The 14,363-nt window shown below is 54.8% G+C and overlaps 1 protein-coding gene across 2 annotated transcripts; it reads left to right on the forward strand.

Moving 5' to 3' along the window:
• The first annotated feature begins 455 nt into the window (after window positions 1–455).
• Window positions 456–13,363, forward strand: DMKN (dermokine). 2 transcript variants are annotated; one of them, XM_027514291.1, is made up of 19 exons: window positions 456–1,080; window positions 1,349–1,540; window positions 1,652–1,705; window positions 1,977–2,021; window positions 2,395–2,625; window positions 3,302–3,337; window positions 3,475–3,537; window positions 3,730–3,768; window positions 5,738–5,788; window positions 5,940–5,987; window positions 6,261–6,308; window positions 8,460–8,516; window positions 8,855–8,902; window positions 10,669–10,716; window positions 11,061–11,102; window positions 11,429–11,500; window positions 12,258–12,281; window positions 12,390–12,437; window positions 13,055–13,363. In XM_027514291.1, exons 1-18 carry the CDS (start codon window positions 679–681, stop codon window positions 12,435–12,437), a joined length of 1,548 nt encoding a protein of 515 aa, XP_027370092.1. In that variant the 5' UTR covers window positions 456–678; the 3' UTR covers window positions 13,055–13,363. The 2 variants fall into 2 exon arrangements, with proteins under 2 accessions (XP_027370092.1, XP_027370094.1); XM_027514293.1 differs by lacking the exon at window positions 11,061–11,102.
• The last annotated feature ends 1,000 nt before the right edge of the window (window positions 13,364–14,363 follow it).

The following is a 14,363-nucleotide window of genomic DNA, read 5'->3' on the forward strand; positions in this document are numbered from 1 at the left end:
CTCACCTGTAGGTGGCAGTATGGGAGGCGAGAGAGATGGGAGAGATGAAGGCTGGCGAAGGTCACCTGCACCCATCGTGGTGCCCTGGATCCAGGCTGGCTTACACCTAGGATGGGTCCTGTTCCACTGGGCTCCTTACCCTCGCTCCCTCTGTTGACATCCTGTCTGATTCCTCCCTCCTAAGTCCCCTCCACCCCATCACCTTTAGGAGGCACCACCAGCCTAGCTCCCCAGATGCCCCCACCCCCACCCCGCGCCCCAAATTCCTGGAGTTGGGAAATCAGAACACTTTGGCACCGAACTCATCCCATTTCTCCCTCCCTCCCTGATGCACAGACTCCCTCTCTGTTTCAACACAGACACTCAGACTCACAATTACAGCTCATTACCCTATCGGGTAGTTGGATCTGAGTCACTGTGGGGAGGGACCCTGAACCGCCCAGCCCTGCCACCTTCTCCCAAGCTACACTATAAGGAGTAGCGGCGTGGAGGAGGACTTTGGGAAGACAAGGGCATTTGGGGAGGGAGAGAGCAGGCTGCAGACCCAGAGGGAGGGTGAACAAGAAGCCAGAAGGAAGGAGAGAAGGGAGGAGGGCCGGCAGACATCAGGGAAGCGACAGGGCCTGAAAGGGAACCTGGGTGGAAAGAAGACACTCAGGGAGAGGAAGTGAGGCAGAGATGAAGCTAAAGGGGTCTCTGGCCTGCCTCCTGCTGTTCCTGCTCCTGGGCAGTGGGGAGGCTAGCCCGCTGCAGAGTGGAGAGGAGAACACCAGAGAAGAAGTTGGGGAAGCCATTGGACACGGGGTGGGAGAGGCCTTGGGAGACGTGCTGGGAGAAGCTGCCATCCACGGAATCGAGAAGGCCATTGGCCAAGGTACTGGAAAGACAGAGGGCTTGGGAATCAGGGAGGCCAGGGACCCCCACTTGGGGGATGCTCTTGCCCACAAGCTTAAGGAAGCGAGCCACGCTCTTAAAAACACTGGGAGTGAGGCCGACAGACAGGCTGAGAATATCATCGGACACGGAGTGGACCCTGCCCACAAGTCCTGGCAGGGGACGCCCGGCAGCAACGGAGCTTGGGTGAGTAGCTGGAAGGCCGCTGCGGAAATGGGAGGCTATGGGCAGTTGGGCTGAGGATCCCGGGAAGCAGCTGAAAGGAGGGATGCCTCCTCATCGATGGCGATCCTTCCACGTCAGGCCTCCCTCCTCCACTGCCCTGGGTCTCTCTCCACCTGCCTGCCCCTGTGTCCTGCTCCGGTTCCTCTCTCTCTGAGTTGCTCGGCCCGCTCTCCTCCACCCCAGAGTGAGGAGGTCACACACACTCAGTACAGCCATGTCATTCTTTCAGGGAACCAATGGGCAGCCTCCATCCGGAGGCCATGGCATTCCTGGCTCTCAGGGCAGCTCTGGAGGCCCAGGGGACACCCAGGACCAGGTGTTCTCTGGAGGCTCAGGTGGAAGCTTTGGAGCTAATGCTCAGGGAGGCTCCTGGGGCCAGGGAGGCCACAGAGGGGCATTCAACTTGGGGGCCAACTCTCAGGTAAAGTAACCATCAACCCTGATGCTTGCCCCCTCCGTGCCCTCAAGCCCACACTCTTGGCGCCTCCCCCGTGTCCTTCCTGATCCCAAGCTCATCTCACCCTTCCTGCAGGGAACCTCGCCCAAACCTGGTTCAGTGAGAAGCAACAACAACAGAAATACAGAAGTAAGAGGAATAGCCTGGAGAGGCAGAGGTGTCTGGATGCATGTGATAGAAACTGGGAGAGACACAGCGGAGAGAAAGATGGGCAGGGGAGGGATGGAAGGAAGAAGCAGACTAGTTGGGGAGAGACGGGTGTGGGGACTAGGATGAGAAGAGTGAGCTAGGCTTGCGGGGAGAGAGGCACCGGGACAGGAAGCCAAGCCGAAGATGCAGGACAGCCTGGCCCCGGGGAACAGCTTCGGCTGGAACCCCACCCGTCCCCTTCCCTCCACAGTGCACCACCCCCCCTGGCTCAGGTGGAAGCTCTGGCAACTCTGGGGTAAGAGGATGGGGCAACCTGAAGCATTTTTGCACGGGGAGGAGACAGAGAAACTCTACTCAGCTCACACTGGGCGGGAAATATTCCTGAGGGAGGAGGGAGAGGGAGGAAAGCCTTCTCCCTTGGTGTTCTCATCTTTAGACCTCATTCTGGTCTCTTGGCTCAGATGGTAAAGAATCTGCCTGCAATGAGGGAGATCAGGGTTGGATCCCTGGGTGGGGAAGATCCCCTGGAGAAGGCAATGGCTATTCACTCCAGTCTTCTTGCCTGGAGAATCCCATGGACAGAGGAGCTTGGCGGGCTACAGTCCTTGGGGTCGCACCGAGTCGGACAGGACTTTAGTGACTGACGCTGGTCTCTTCCTGCTCCTCAGGGAAGCAGCAGCAGTGGCTCCAGCACTAATGGTGGCGGCAGCAGTGGCGGCAGCAATGGCGGCAGCAATGGAAGCACCAGCAGTAACAGTGGAAGCAGCAATGGCGGCGGCAGCAGTAACAGTGGAGGCAGCAATGGCGGCGGCAGCAATGGTGGCGGCAGCAATGGCGGCGGCAGCAGTAACAGTGGAGGCAGCAATGCAGGCAGCAGCGGCAGCTCCGGGTCCAGCTCGGTATGTTCTACTCTTTTGTTGAAGGCAGAGATGGGGCCCCTGGTGGTCCCTGCTGAGGACACTCACTCCAGGGTCTTCCTGAAAGCTGCCCGCCCCAGGGTAGCTGGCGTCAATGGAGTTGTCATCCCAGGCCCCCCAGCTCATGTTGCCCACCTTCAAGCCCCACCAGGCGGTGCCACTGACACGTGCCCTCTAATTCCAGAAGAATTTACTGGAATTAGTTTACTGCGTTTACCCTAGCCCCTTGCCATCCACTTGGTGATGGGGGATGCTGTCTCCTGTCTAACCTCTGCTCCTGCAGGCATGTCTACTTGATGAATCTGACCAGAGCTGGGGTGGTGGATGGAGCCAGAGAGGTGGGCCCAGGGAAACATGACACTTATTTGGGAAGCTCCCAGGAGGACAGGGACAGGACCACATGTGGAGACTTAAGGACACTTACAGAACTTCGGTGTAGATGCTAATAATAATGTCCCCACAGGAGGGATGAGAGGGTCAGTCGGGGACCATGACCTGGGAGCTGGATGAGGGTGGAGCTCCAACCAGGGGGCCTGCAGAGAGGGGGCACAGCTGGCTTTTTTGGGGTTCTGGGAAAGGTCTCAGGCAAGAACAAGCCAGGTGCTGTAAGCTGCCATAACTTACTGCTCTCTGTACCACCCGCTTTCCCTCCATCTAGGACACTAGAAATTCTGATCATGGTGGCTCCTCCCAGGTAAGGATTCTAGGGGTCCCTTCTCCTCTCTAGGTTCCAGGAGAGGGTGAGGGGATGGGGACAATCCCTACTTCGGGAACTCTGGGCGCTTCCAAGTCCTTTGAAGCCCCCACACGGACTCTTGCTCTCCCTTGTAGGGATACAATCCCAGCCCCTCCTCGGGGAGCAGAGTTGGAAGTGGTGTCAGAAACAAACCCGAGGTGAGTGTGAAGAGGCATGGAAGGTGGGCAATGGTGGGAGAGGACAGCTCCCTCAGTCCCCACAGGGAACGAGGGCGGATGCTGACAGGGTGATGGACCCAGGCCAGCCTTGGGGTGCGAAGGCTGCAGTCTGCAGGGCTGGACTAGGTGTCTGGGTGGGGACCAAGAGTCTTCTCTTTGTCTCTCCCACAGTGTGACAACCCGCACGTGTCCGGGGGATCTGGGGGTCAGGTGAGAGCTGAACCCGCAGCAACTGCAGTTCATCCTTGCAGTGGTGCTCCCTCCTCACTGCAGCTCCTCTCACCCCTCTCCTAATGCGAGCCTCTGTCTCGACCCTGTCTGTGGGGAATTTACAATCCAGGGGGAGGAAACCATGGGCGTGCTCCTCAAAAGACTAATTAGCTCCCAAGTAATAATTAATTGTAGGTCCTTACATGATCTATCTCACGTTAGACCACAGACTGGGGCTGTGAACAATGGAACGAAAACCAGTCCTTTTAGAAACAGGATTGTTTCAAATGTCCTATACCTGACCAGTGAACAGAATTCGGTGATGAGTTTTGAAACTCATTTTGAAAGCGTACCTTTCCCTCCTAGTTATCCTGGAAATCTGGCTCTCTGTCAGCACCTGCTGAGCTGACAGAGGAGGTGTTGCGCTAAGGTCCACAGGCAGCGCCCAGAGGTCTTGTGAAAATGCAGATTCTGATTCAGCAGGACTGGGGTGCGGCTGAGACTCTGGTTTCCAACAAGCGTCCTGCCGAGGCTGCTAGCCTATGTGAGAGGACGAGGAGCATGCCCAGTGGGGAGGAGGGCACTACAGCGAGAAGGCTCTGTGAAGAGCTCCTCACATGTCAGGGACACTAACCTTTTATGGGTAGGCAGGTTTTAAGAAACCTCCCAGTTTGTAATTCTATTTTTAGTTTTCTTTTTGCACACCAAAATCTTAAATACGTAGTGAGGTGGAAAAACAGACAAAAATAACAGAATAATCAGTCAGTTCAGTTCAGTCGCTCAGTTGTGTCCAACTGTTTGTGACCCCATGGACTGCAGCACGCCAGGCCTCCTGTCCACCAACTCCCGGAGTCCACTCAAACTCATGTCTATCGAGTCGGTGATGCCATCCAACCATCGCATCCTCTGTCATCAAGGGGATATTTATTTTCTTTTCTTTATTTACTTTTTGGACTTGCCCCACAGTGGGATCTTAGTTCCCCGTGCATGCATGTTAAGTTGCTTTAGTCGTGTCCAACTCTTTTCGGTTCTATGGACTGTAGTCCACCAGGCTCCTCTGCCCATGGGGATTCTCCAGGCAAGAATACTGGAGTGGGTTGCCATACCCTCCTCCAGGGGATCTTCCTGACCCAGGAGTTGAACCCATGTCCTTTATGTCTCCTGCATTGGCAAGCGGGTTCTTTACCACTAGCGCCACCTGGGAAACCCCTTAGTTCCCTGACCAGGGATCAAACCTGCACCCCCTGCATTGCAAGGAGGAGTCTTTTGGGCCGCAGGGGAAGTCCCAAGGGGATATTTTTTAAAACCAAATGTAAGAAGACAGAATTGACAAGTGGAAAGGCAGTGAATTTTGAGTTAAAAGATGGAGGTTTGAACACCAGCAGTATCTCCTGTCATCTGTGTGTCTCCAGGCAAGTCAGTTGACCTCGCTGAGCCTGGGCTTCCTCTTGTGTCAAACAGGGACAGCGAAGCTAACTTGTTGACCCCCATCAGTTACTGCAGAGCTTTCTGCATCGTAATCACACCAAGGTGGTTCAGAGTCCTGGCACTGGAGTCTAACACGGAGACAGGAGCTGAGAAAAGCTGCTGGACAGCTCTCTGCTTCAGTTTCCTTCTGTAAAGCAAAGCTGTTTCCACATGGGAAAGTGGTGGAAAGAGGCACAGTGCCCCGTGCACAGTGGGACTACATGTTGGCTACTAGTGGTGTTTGGAGAGCAAGGAATGGGGGGAAGAAAGAATATGGATTTGATTCAAGGGACTGGGTAGGGTTAGTCTGGAGAGCAAGCAGCAAGTCAGTCCAGGAAGGCTTTCTGGAGGTGGCGGCTCTTAAGTGCTGTGGAAAGAAGTGGGGTGGATGGCTTGACAGAGAGTACACAGTACAAAGGCTGAGAAGAGAGAGGTGATAGGCGCCATGCATGACAGGATGCATGGAGCCTTGAACATCATCAGTCCCCTTTTCCCCACCCAGGGGCAGGGCTCCAGTGGAGAAGGCGAAGCTGTCAGTGGAATCAACACCTTGGTGAGTGAAAACATCACTCCTCTTGGGTCGGGACCGTGGTGTCAAGCACCCCTGCCTGCCCTCCCCACCCCCAACACCCGTGCCTCCCACCCCTGCCTCCAGCCCACAGAGTGGGTTCTTACTCTCCTTCTGTTTCTCATTGGTCCCTTAGAACTCTCAGACATCTTCTGAGTCCTTCAACTTCGACACTTTCTGGAAGGTGAGTTCAGCACGAGTGCTCTGCTCACTCTTTTTTGGAAACCAAACCTGTGTCTCTTGGTCCCACAGGCTGAAGTCTTTGGGCTATTGGGTTGGCCAAAATGTTCGTTCCAGTTTTTCCATACCATCTTTGGGAAAACCCGAACAAACTTCTGGCCAACCCAATAAAATGATTGTCAGCAGTGGCCCTTGACCTCTCTTGTCCTGAGGCCCTGAGTCAATCACACTATGTCCAATTTGGCCATTCTTCTTCTTCTTTTTTTTTTTCCTGCAGAATTTTAAATCCAAGCTGGGCTTCATTAACTGGGATGCCTTAAACAAGGTAAGGGCTGGAAGGCCACGTCATTCTGATCTTTTTAAGAGAGGGATGTAGAGAAGAAAGCTAAACTCTAGCTAGGTGAGCCAGGGAACAGTGATGATGGTCATTAAGAAGACATTTCCGCCATTTAAAAAGAAAAGATAAAAACGAGGAGGAAGGACAGCAGAGACCTGAAAAGAGAGGGAGAATTTCAAAACAGCTGGGAGTGGGGGATAAGGAGGGAGCAGGTTTCTTTCACCTCTCAACATGTAGACCTGAACAGTCCTGAACCTCAGTTTCCCTAGAGAGTAAGTAGGCCTAATCCCCAGGAACCAGGGAGGGAGCAGAGGCAGAGAGAGGCAGGGCATGGACTGAATCATCACGGGAAGCTAAAGTTCACCTGAGGATTGATGTCAAGAGAGAAAGGAAAAGGGAATGAACGCTCCAGGCATCAGTCTGGGCCCTGCACATACGTAATCTTAGGAGATGCTCGGAGCCCAGAACCCCCTTGTCCTTTTTTCCTGCCTACTCCTTGCTCTTGCAGGGGAAGCCCTGGTCGGGCTGGTCTGACACCAGAATAGCAGATGTATCTCCAGAGCAGAGGGGGTGGACTGGAATGGGGGGTGAAGCACAAATAAATGATTCAAATACCAAAGGCAGAAGCTGCAATCGGTGGTCCACTGATCCTTTTGTTTGATTCATTTTCAAAGAACAATACGGCAACACTGGGCTCCTCTTTCTATGGCCTGTGAGAGCCCAGAGCTGAGAAGCAGCTGCCTCTTGCCACTGGGGCTTGCTCTCCAGCGGTCAGACGCCCCCTGCCCATCCCAGTCCTACTAGCCACCTGATTGGAGAAACTAGAGTTCCTGACCCTTCAAGTAAAAGAATGCAGACTAGGATTCTTGCCCTCCAAAACTCATGGGGGAGGTAGATGGTCTGTGGGGAGACAGAGAGGCAGTCCCCATCTCAGGAACGTCACCCTCTGGGAGTAAGATGGGGACTGAAAGATGGAAGTTGCAGAAGCTCCCGGCTACAGCAGAGTCCTGGCTTGGAGGGACGAAATGAACAAAACAGACTTTTCTATTTCATAGAGAATGGTCTCTGGTAAGGGCAAGACTCCTTGCCGTGGACCATGCTCAAGCCTGTGAGCATGGGCACTTAAGAATTTAATGGGAGAACCAGGGCATGCACAGATACTTCCCAGGGGGTCAAACGTTTTTGCACATCTAGGGCGGCAGTAAAGGGAGTGCTCGCTGCCAGGCAGGATTCACTGGGGGTGGCTCCCCCAGGAGCAGATCTCCCAGGAAAGGGACAGGACACAAGAGATGGGCAGAGAAGAGGAGGGAGAGATCCACCTCCTTCATGGTAGGGGGAGGGGCAATGAGGGAGCCAGGACTCAGCCAGATGAGGAGTGAGGACAGGGGACCACACGTTCCTGGCAGGTATGGGGGTTTCCAAGCCCAAGAGCTGGACTTGACTGGATGACAGCCGTGGGCGCAAAGGTCCCTGTAGATTTCTGATGCGGAGGTCCCATCTACCCCTGCCTTAGTCCACTGCTCACCGAATCCCTAGTCCTTGAGCTCCCCCTTGGAACTTCTTTCTTTGCCCAGGACCAGAGGAGCTTTCGCACCCCATGACTTCCAGACACGGAGCTACCAGATGGAGGGGAGCCCCCACCCTGACCCATTCTTTAAACACCACTATCTCCCTACTAACCTCAACGCTTGCTCCAAAATAAATCTCAGCTATCCCACATTCCTGGTCTCTGCTCCTTTCTTAACGTCTCCACTGTTGTTCTGGGGGATGGGGAGGGGGCGGGGTGGTTGGAAGGGGGTACTTCGGCTCCACATCTCTGGGAGGTGGGCAGGTAGTAAGGTGGAAAGGTCCAGGGGGCAGGACCTGAGGTTGTGTTCTCCCTGAGGCTGGGGGTGGAGGGGGTGGAACTGGGCTAGAGAAGAAAGCTGTCGTGTGCTGTGGGGGTGACGGAGGCGTGGCTAAGCCTCCCTCTCCCTGTCCCCCAAAACAGTATTCTGGTGTCCCTAGAGGCACCAGCTACCCCCAGACCTCAGTCACAGTGAATTCTGGAGGCTGAGGGAAGCAGGAGCAGGGTGCAGGTGAGGGTGGGTTGGGGACAGGCGCCTTGCTCACCGGCTCGCTCCCCACTTCCATCCACAGGGCCAAGCCCCACCCCCCAGCACTCGTGCTCTCCTCTACTTCAGGCGGCTTTGGGAGGTAGGAGAACTCTCACTCTTTGAAGAACTGGGAATCCTGGTGATCCTGTCCCTCTTCCCTCCCTCCGTCAAGGCAGCTACCCCTCAGTCTACCTGTCACAAAATTCCCCCTCTTCCCACTTCTGAGATGCATCATCTCCCCCAAGTCTTATCACCAGTAGCATCAGCAATGTAACACCCTCAGTCTCCTGGAGGATTATCTTCATCTAACCCCAAACTACACCCAGGCGCCAAAACTCGTTCTTGCACGTGATCTTGAAACTTTCACAACAGGCTGCCACACTCCACCCTCTGAATCCTCTTTCCCTGTGGCCCACTCATCTTTCCTTCTTCCTTCAGGATTTCAAACACAACACTCCTTTCTTGAACTGGAAAGTCATTACTGAGGTAAGGGCTGTAGAACCCCCGGTTTAGGGGTCAGGACGCTCAGCTCTGGGGACACGGGGTTCGGGGCCCCAGGGCAGCTGCATGGAGATTCGGTTCTGCTTCCTCCCTGCTGAGGGAAGGTGCCTCCCTCAGTCCCTTCTTTCCTCCTTGTGTGTGTGCCCAGTGGAGGTGGGGTGGGAAAGGGAAGCTGTGAGTCATGGAGAAGGAGCTGGGTGGGAGGTCCTCCCGGGAATAAAAGCCGAGGTCGCGAGTCAAGGGCTCCACAGGCGGGAGATCATGAAGTCGGCCACTGTCTCATCTCTGCTGTTGCTCCTGCTGTGTGTGGCCTGGCTCGGGGGGAGCCACAGCTGGGTGGGTACTGCAGGGGGAGCAGGGGGCAGGGGTCATGGGGTGGGGGAGATGGAGGGGCCTGGGGCTGAGCTCAACTCTCAGGGCTGGAACGGGGTCACTCAGGAGGAAAGCTGAAGGGCAGCAGGAGGGTAGTATCTATCAGGGGAGGAGGAGGAGGGAGGGTCAAGGTCGCGTGCAGGCAGGTGCTGGGGTGGTGGGGTCTGGTTATCTGAGTTCTGGGAAGGACGGGCAGGGCCTTAGCGTCCTGTTGAAGGCCACACTTGGGTTTCATGGGGCTAGTGGCCTTCGGGAATCAGGACTCTTGGGCACTGAGGCCAGGGCCGCCGGCTCCCTTGTCCATGTGGGCACGTGAGGCTGGACAGATGGGGACACGTTGTCTTGATTTTTTCTAGAAAAGCTAGGGCTTTCAACTGTTCACAACTAGTTGAATTTACACATGTGGACCAAGCCAAAAAATGCCTGTGGAGGCCTGAGGTCCTCCAGTTTGTGTCCACGTTTTTGGGGCTAGTAGTGGGGTTAGAAGTTAGTGACAGAAAGAACGAAAAAGAAGTCAATGGCAGGTATAGATAAGGTGGAGTGTTGAGCCAGATTTGGGGAGAAGATCCTGAGCCTGAGAAAGAGACAGGCAAGATTTCCCCTTGCCTTGATCAGAGGAGGGGACGTGGCCTGCACATCTGCAGTGCTTCTTCTTTTTAAAAAATATTTACTCATTTCCTTGGCTGTGCTGAGTCTTAGTTGCGGCATGCAGGACCTTTGATCTTTGTTCTGGCATGGGGACCCTTAGTTGAGCCATGTGGGATCTTAGTTCCCTGATCAGGGATCGAAGCTGGGCCCCCTGCATTGGGAGTGCAGAGTCTTAGCCACTGGACCACGAGGGAAGTCCCTGCAGTGCTTCTTAAGGGCTCTGTCTGCTTTCCTGTATTTCTCCTTTGCCTCTCTCTCCTTTGACTTGGCCTCCGTGGGAAGCAGCCGGGCCTTCCAAAGACCCGGTAGAGAACAGCATTTGGGAAGAGGGATCACCAGGCCTGTGAGGGGAGCAGGGTGTGTTGCAGGCTGAAGATGGGTGGGGCTGACGCAGGGGCTCCGCCCTGGGAGCTTGCATAGGTTCCCTCACTTGTTATTCTGGCTCAGGCCAGTACTGCAGGTGCCTGGGTGATGGTGGGGCTGCCAAACCTGTTCTCTCCTCCTCATTGCCCACTGAGTGTGGCAACCTGTCCTCTATCTATCTGGGCCATCAGTTTCCTCCCGGCCCGCCGCCTTCACCATAGGCAGCACCTATCACGGACCCCGAGAGGGGTGGGTGGGCCGGGTGGGATGCTGGCCTCCAGAAGGAGGGCAGAGCCTGGGTGGTGAGAGTCCGGCAAGGCCTGAAGGACCATGAGGCTGCCCTTGTTCTGACTCCCTCTTCCTTCCAGGGCGAGGACTTGCCATCACTTCAGAAGAGGGCAGGTGGGGCTGGCCAGGTGAGTCCCTCCCTCAGAATGCCCTAGAAGGCCCATGGCCCCTTCCCGCCTGGCTCTTGTGCATGCTAAGTCACTTCAGTTGTGTCCAACTTTTTGTGACCCTATGGACTGCAGCCCACCAGGCTCCTGTGTCCATGGGATTCTCCAGGCAGGAACACTGGAGTAGATTGATATGCCCTCCTCCAGGGGATCTTCCTGACCCAGGGATCGAACCCACCTCTCTTATGTCTCCTGCATTGGCAGGCAGGTTCTTTACCACTAGCACCACCGGGAAGCCCACCTGGCTCTTGGTCTGGCCCATCTGAAATTCTCCCTCCTCACGCCTGGTTCTATCATTTTCTCAGCCTGGCACAGGATGGCAAGACGCAGTAGCTGGGACTGCTAAGGTGAGCTAATTGCCACCTGACCACCTGATTCAGACTTCCCTTCTTTCCTTGGTCTCCTCTGCCCACCTCCTCAGTGACACCTGAGATGCTGGGAGAGGCAGAGAAGGACAAGGGAGGCCAGGCCATCTGGGCTGGGAGGTGAAGTGAGGTGAAGGCATGGGTGTGGCTAAGGAGATGCTACAGAAGCAAACACATGACGTGAGGAGGGGAGGAGGCACGGGCTTGGAGAAAGGTCCAGCCAGAGCAGGGGGTTGGGGGTAAAATGCCTTCATCCCGTCTCTCCTGTCCCCCTACCCACCCACGCCCCCCACTGTTTCCTTCCACAGAACTACAATTACAACCAGCAGGGACCTCCTGCAGCCCTTGGCGGGCAGTACCCAGCCAAGACACCTGCTAAGGTAAGACTTGCAACTGCCCACCCACTCAGAAGAGTTTACAGGGGAACCGTGACTACATCGCATGCCATGGAGAAAACTGGGATCCTCTCAGTGAGGAACATAAGCCTTCTCAAAAATTACAGGACCCACGGCAAATCTGCTCTCTATCTCTAACTGCTGACCTTTCTGGGGGAGAGGAGGCTGGCCCAGAAACTCTTGATTGGTGGGAAAATGAAAGCTTTTCATAAAGGAAGTAACAGGAAAGAAAAGTGAGGATTTTGCTTTATTCAGGCTCAAAGAAACAATTTTATAAATTCAGTAAAGGAATATGCTGAATACTAATTCGGCTGGTTAACAAACAAACGAACTGCCAGTATTGCCCTCCATCTCTTGGAATAATAAAGCCCCTGCTCTCTGGGACTTCTGAGAGATCAGAAACTGCCTGCTGATTGAAAGGAGGTGAAGCTGCAGTTAATACTCCTGTGGGTATCCACTTTGCTCATCCCCCGGGCAGGCAGAGGGAGACCTAACTTTCCTCTTCTCACTCCCCTTGATCAGTGCACGCTCAGAGACCACGTTCAGTATCATCTTGGGTAAAATGCACGCAGGATGAGAAACTGGCTGTGGCCGAAAGGCTGCCGTCAGACCAAAGGATCTCTGGGATGACTCTGGTCTGAACATGCTGGGGCCACCGGCCCCTCCTGAGCCCTGAGGACATGGCTGATACAGAGCAGTCATGGAGGCCCTCACCTCACCTCATCTGATCTTCTCTTTACAGGGGGGAGTCACGGTTTCTTCCTCGGTAAGTTCTGGGCCAGAGAAAATTTGGCTCTCGAGAGAAGGGGTCTGAGGCCAGAGGGTGCATGGGGGACGATGCGCTGTCCATTCAGACCTTCTCCTTGCCCCACAGGCTTCCCGGACATACCCTGGCCTGCTGCAGTGGGTGAAGTTTTGGTAGGTGAGTATCAGGAGCTGAGGCACAGTCACCTGGGGTCAGGGCTGGGGGCTGGGCATTCCCTTTGTTCTAGAAGAACATGCTAAAGGTATTAAGGAGGAGGAGACACCCAAGTGTGGCGTGTGGAGAAAGACTCATAAGAAAGTGACCGGGAACTTCCCTGGTTGTCCAGGGGTTAAGACTCTGAGCTTCCAATGCAGGGGGTGTGGGTTTGATCCCTGGTTGGGGAACTAAGATTCCCGCATGGCTTGGCCAAAAAATGTTTTTAAAAATTAAAAGAAGAATATACTTCAGTTAAAATAAATACTTGGAAGAGTTTTTTAAAAATGACCTAGAACACTGGGAATGCACCCTCTGAGTATTTCATGGGGCCAGGCAAGGACAGGAACGAACACTAGAGTAAGGAGTGGGAACAGGATAGGAATTGTGTGTGGAAGGGGGAGGGGGCTGTGGGAGGGGTAATACTTGTTTTAGGGAGGAGAGAGAGGAGACCGCAGGTGGCATGGGCAGGACACGAGGGAACTGTGCGTGCAGCAGCTGGGGGAGATGAGAGAACGCCTGGTTTCAACAGATCTGGGAGTGGCTGGTGTTCTACCCTTTTCTCTGTTCTCTTCTTCTAGGCAAGCACTTCCGACCGCGACTGAGGCCCTGAGAAACATGGGTTGTCAAGGGACCAGACTGTGCCCGGGCCCCAGCTCTTGGTCTGAGCGCCAACACCTGCCTTTTCTAGCTTGGGGTCCTGCCTGCCTGTCCCTTGTCTCCCCCCACACACTGTGGTGATGTCTCCTTGACCACCAGTCTCAGTGGGTACCCCAGCTGTTTCTTCACCAGCTCCATTTTGTGACCTGAAGTCACCGTGACGAAAATTCAGAAGGAGCGTCCTACTTTAGTTTCTCTGTGGAAATAAAACAGGAATCTTGTATCCCTAATACTTTGGCAGATTTTATTCTTTAATACAGCACTGATGGTCTGGGTCAGGGAGGAGGGAAGATGGGTTTGGGGCGAGTAACTCACCTTCTTCCTGAGTGCGCTCAGTCACTCAGTCGGGTCCAACTCTTTGCGACTCTATGGACTGTAGCCCGCCAGGCTCCTCTGTCCATGGAATTCTCCAGGCAAGAATACTGGAGTGAGTTGCCATGCCCTCCTCCAGGGGATCTTCCCCACCCAGGGATCGAACCCACATCTCCTGCATTGCAGGCGGATTCTTTACCATTGAGTCACTGGGCTGCCGTCTATGGGGTCACACAGAGTCGGACACGACTGAAGCGACTTAGCAGCAGCAGCAGCAGCAGCAGCAGCACTGGAGAAGCCCCTTCCTCCTGAGAGGGGTGTACAAAATGACTGACATGAGGGGTAAGGGGAGGTTCAGTTCCCAGGGCTTAGCTCAGGGCCTGGCACAGGGTGGGCCCCAAATAGCTGATGAAGAAATGAAAGAAGCCGGGCCCAAAGCGGACTTAGGGGAAATGACTTGACGTGCATCCGTTTCTCACGTTTGTCCTTAAGCCGGGATTCCTGCTTTATATTCATCTCTGAATCTCAGGGGCTTCCCTGGTGGCTCAGAGGGTAAAGAGTGCAGTGCAGGAGACCTGGATTTGATCCCTGGGTCAGGAAGATCCCCTGGCAAAGGGAATGGCAACCCACTCCAGTATTCTTGCTTGAAGAATTTCATGGACAGAGGAGTGTGGCGGGCTCCAGTCCACAGGGGTCGCAAAGAGTCGGACACGACTGAGCCAGGAACACTTTGACACTTTCCGGATCTCACCTGGTTAGGGAGGGCCTTGCAGTACCTCCTCACAGCCACAGGGGGGAGAGCGCGTCTGTCCCGGGCCTGCCGCTCTGTCCCTCCAGCTGACTTGACAGCTGGCTTCCTTCAGGGAGTGTGAGTGAGCGACAGAAATTGCTGGACCTCACGTTGCCTCCTGCCAATCC

Source organism: Bos indicus x Bos taurus, chromosome 18 (genome assembly GCF_003369695.1).
Source record: "Bos indicus x Bos taurus breed Angus x Brahman F1 hybrid chromosome 18, Bos_hybrid_MaternalHap_v2.0, whole genome shotgun sequence".
Classification (NCBI taxonomy): domain Eukaryota; kingdom Metazoa; phylum Chordata; class Mammalia; order Artiodactyla; family Bovidae; genus Bos; species Bos indicus x Bos taurus.

What these genes read in the sequence shown, in the direction of transcription:
- DMKN (XM_027514291.1), top strand. Translation starts at nt 679, where the DNA reads ATGAAGCTAAAGGGGTCTCTGGCCTGCCTCCTGCTGTTCCTGCTCCTG. An exon ending in CCGGGGGATCTGGGGGTCAG is followed by an intron (nt 3,769 to 5,737) that starts GTGAGAGCTGAA and finishes TTCCCCACCCAG; the next exon opens with GGGCAGGGCTCCAGTGGAGA. An exon ending in ACTGGAAAGTCATTACTGAG is followed by an intron (nt 8,903 to 10,668) that starts GTAAGGGCTGTA and finishes TCTTCCTTCCAG; the next exon opens with GGCGAGGACTTGCCATCACT.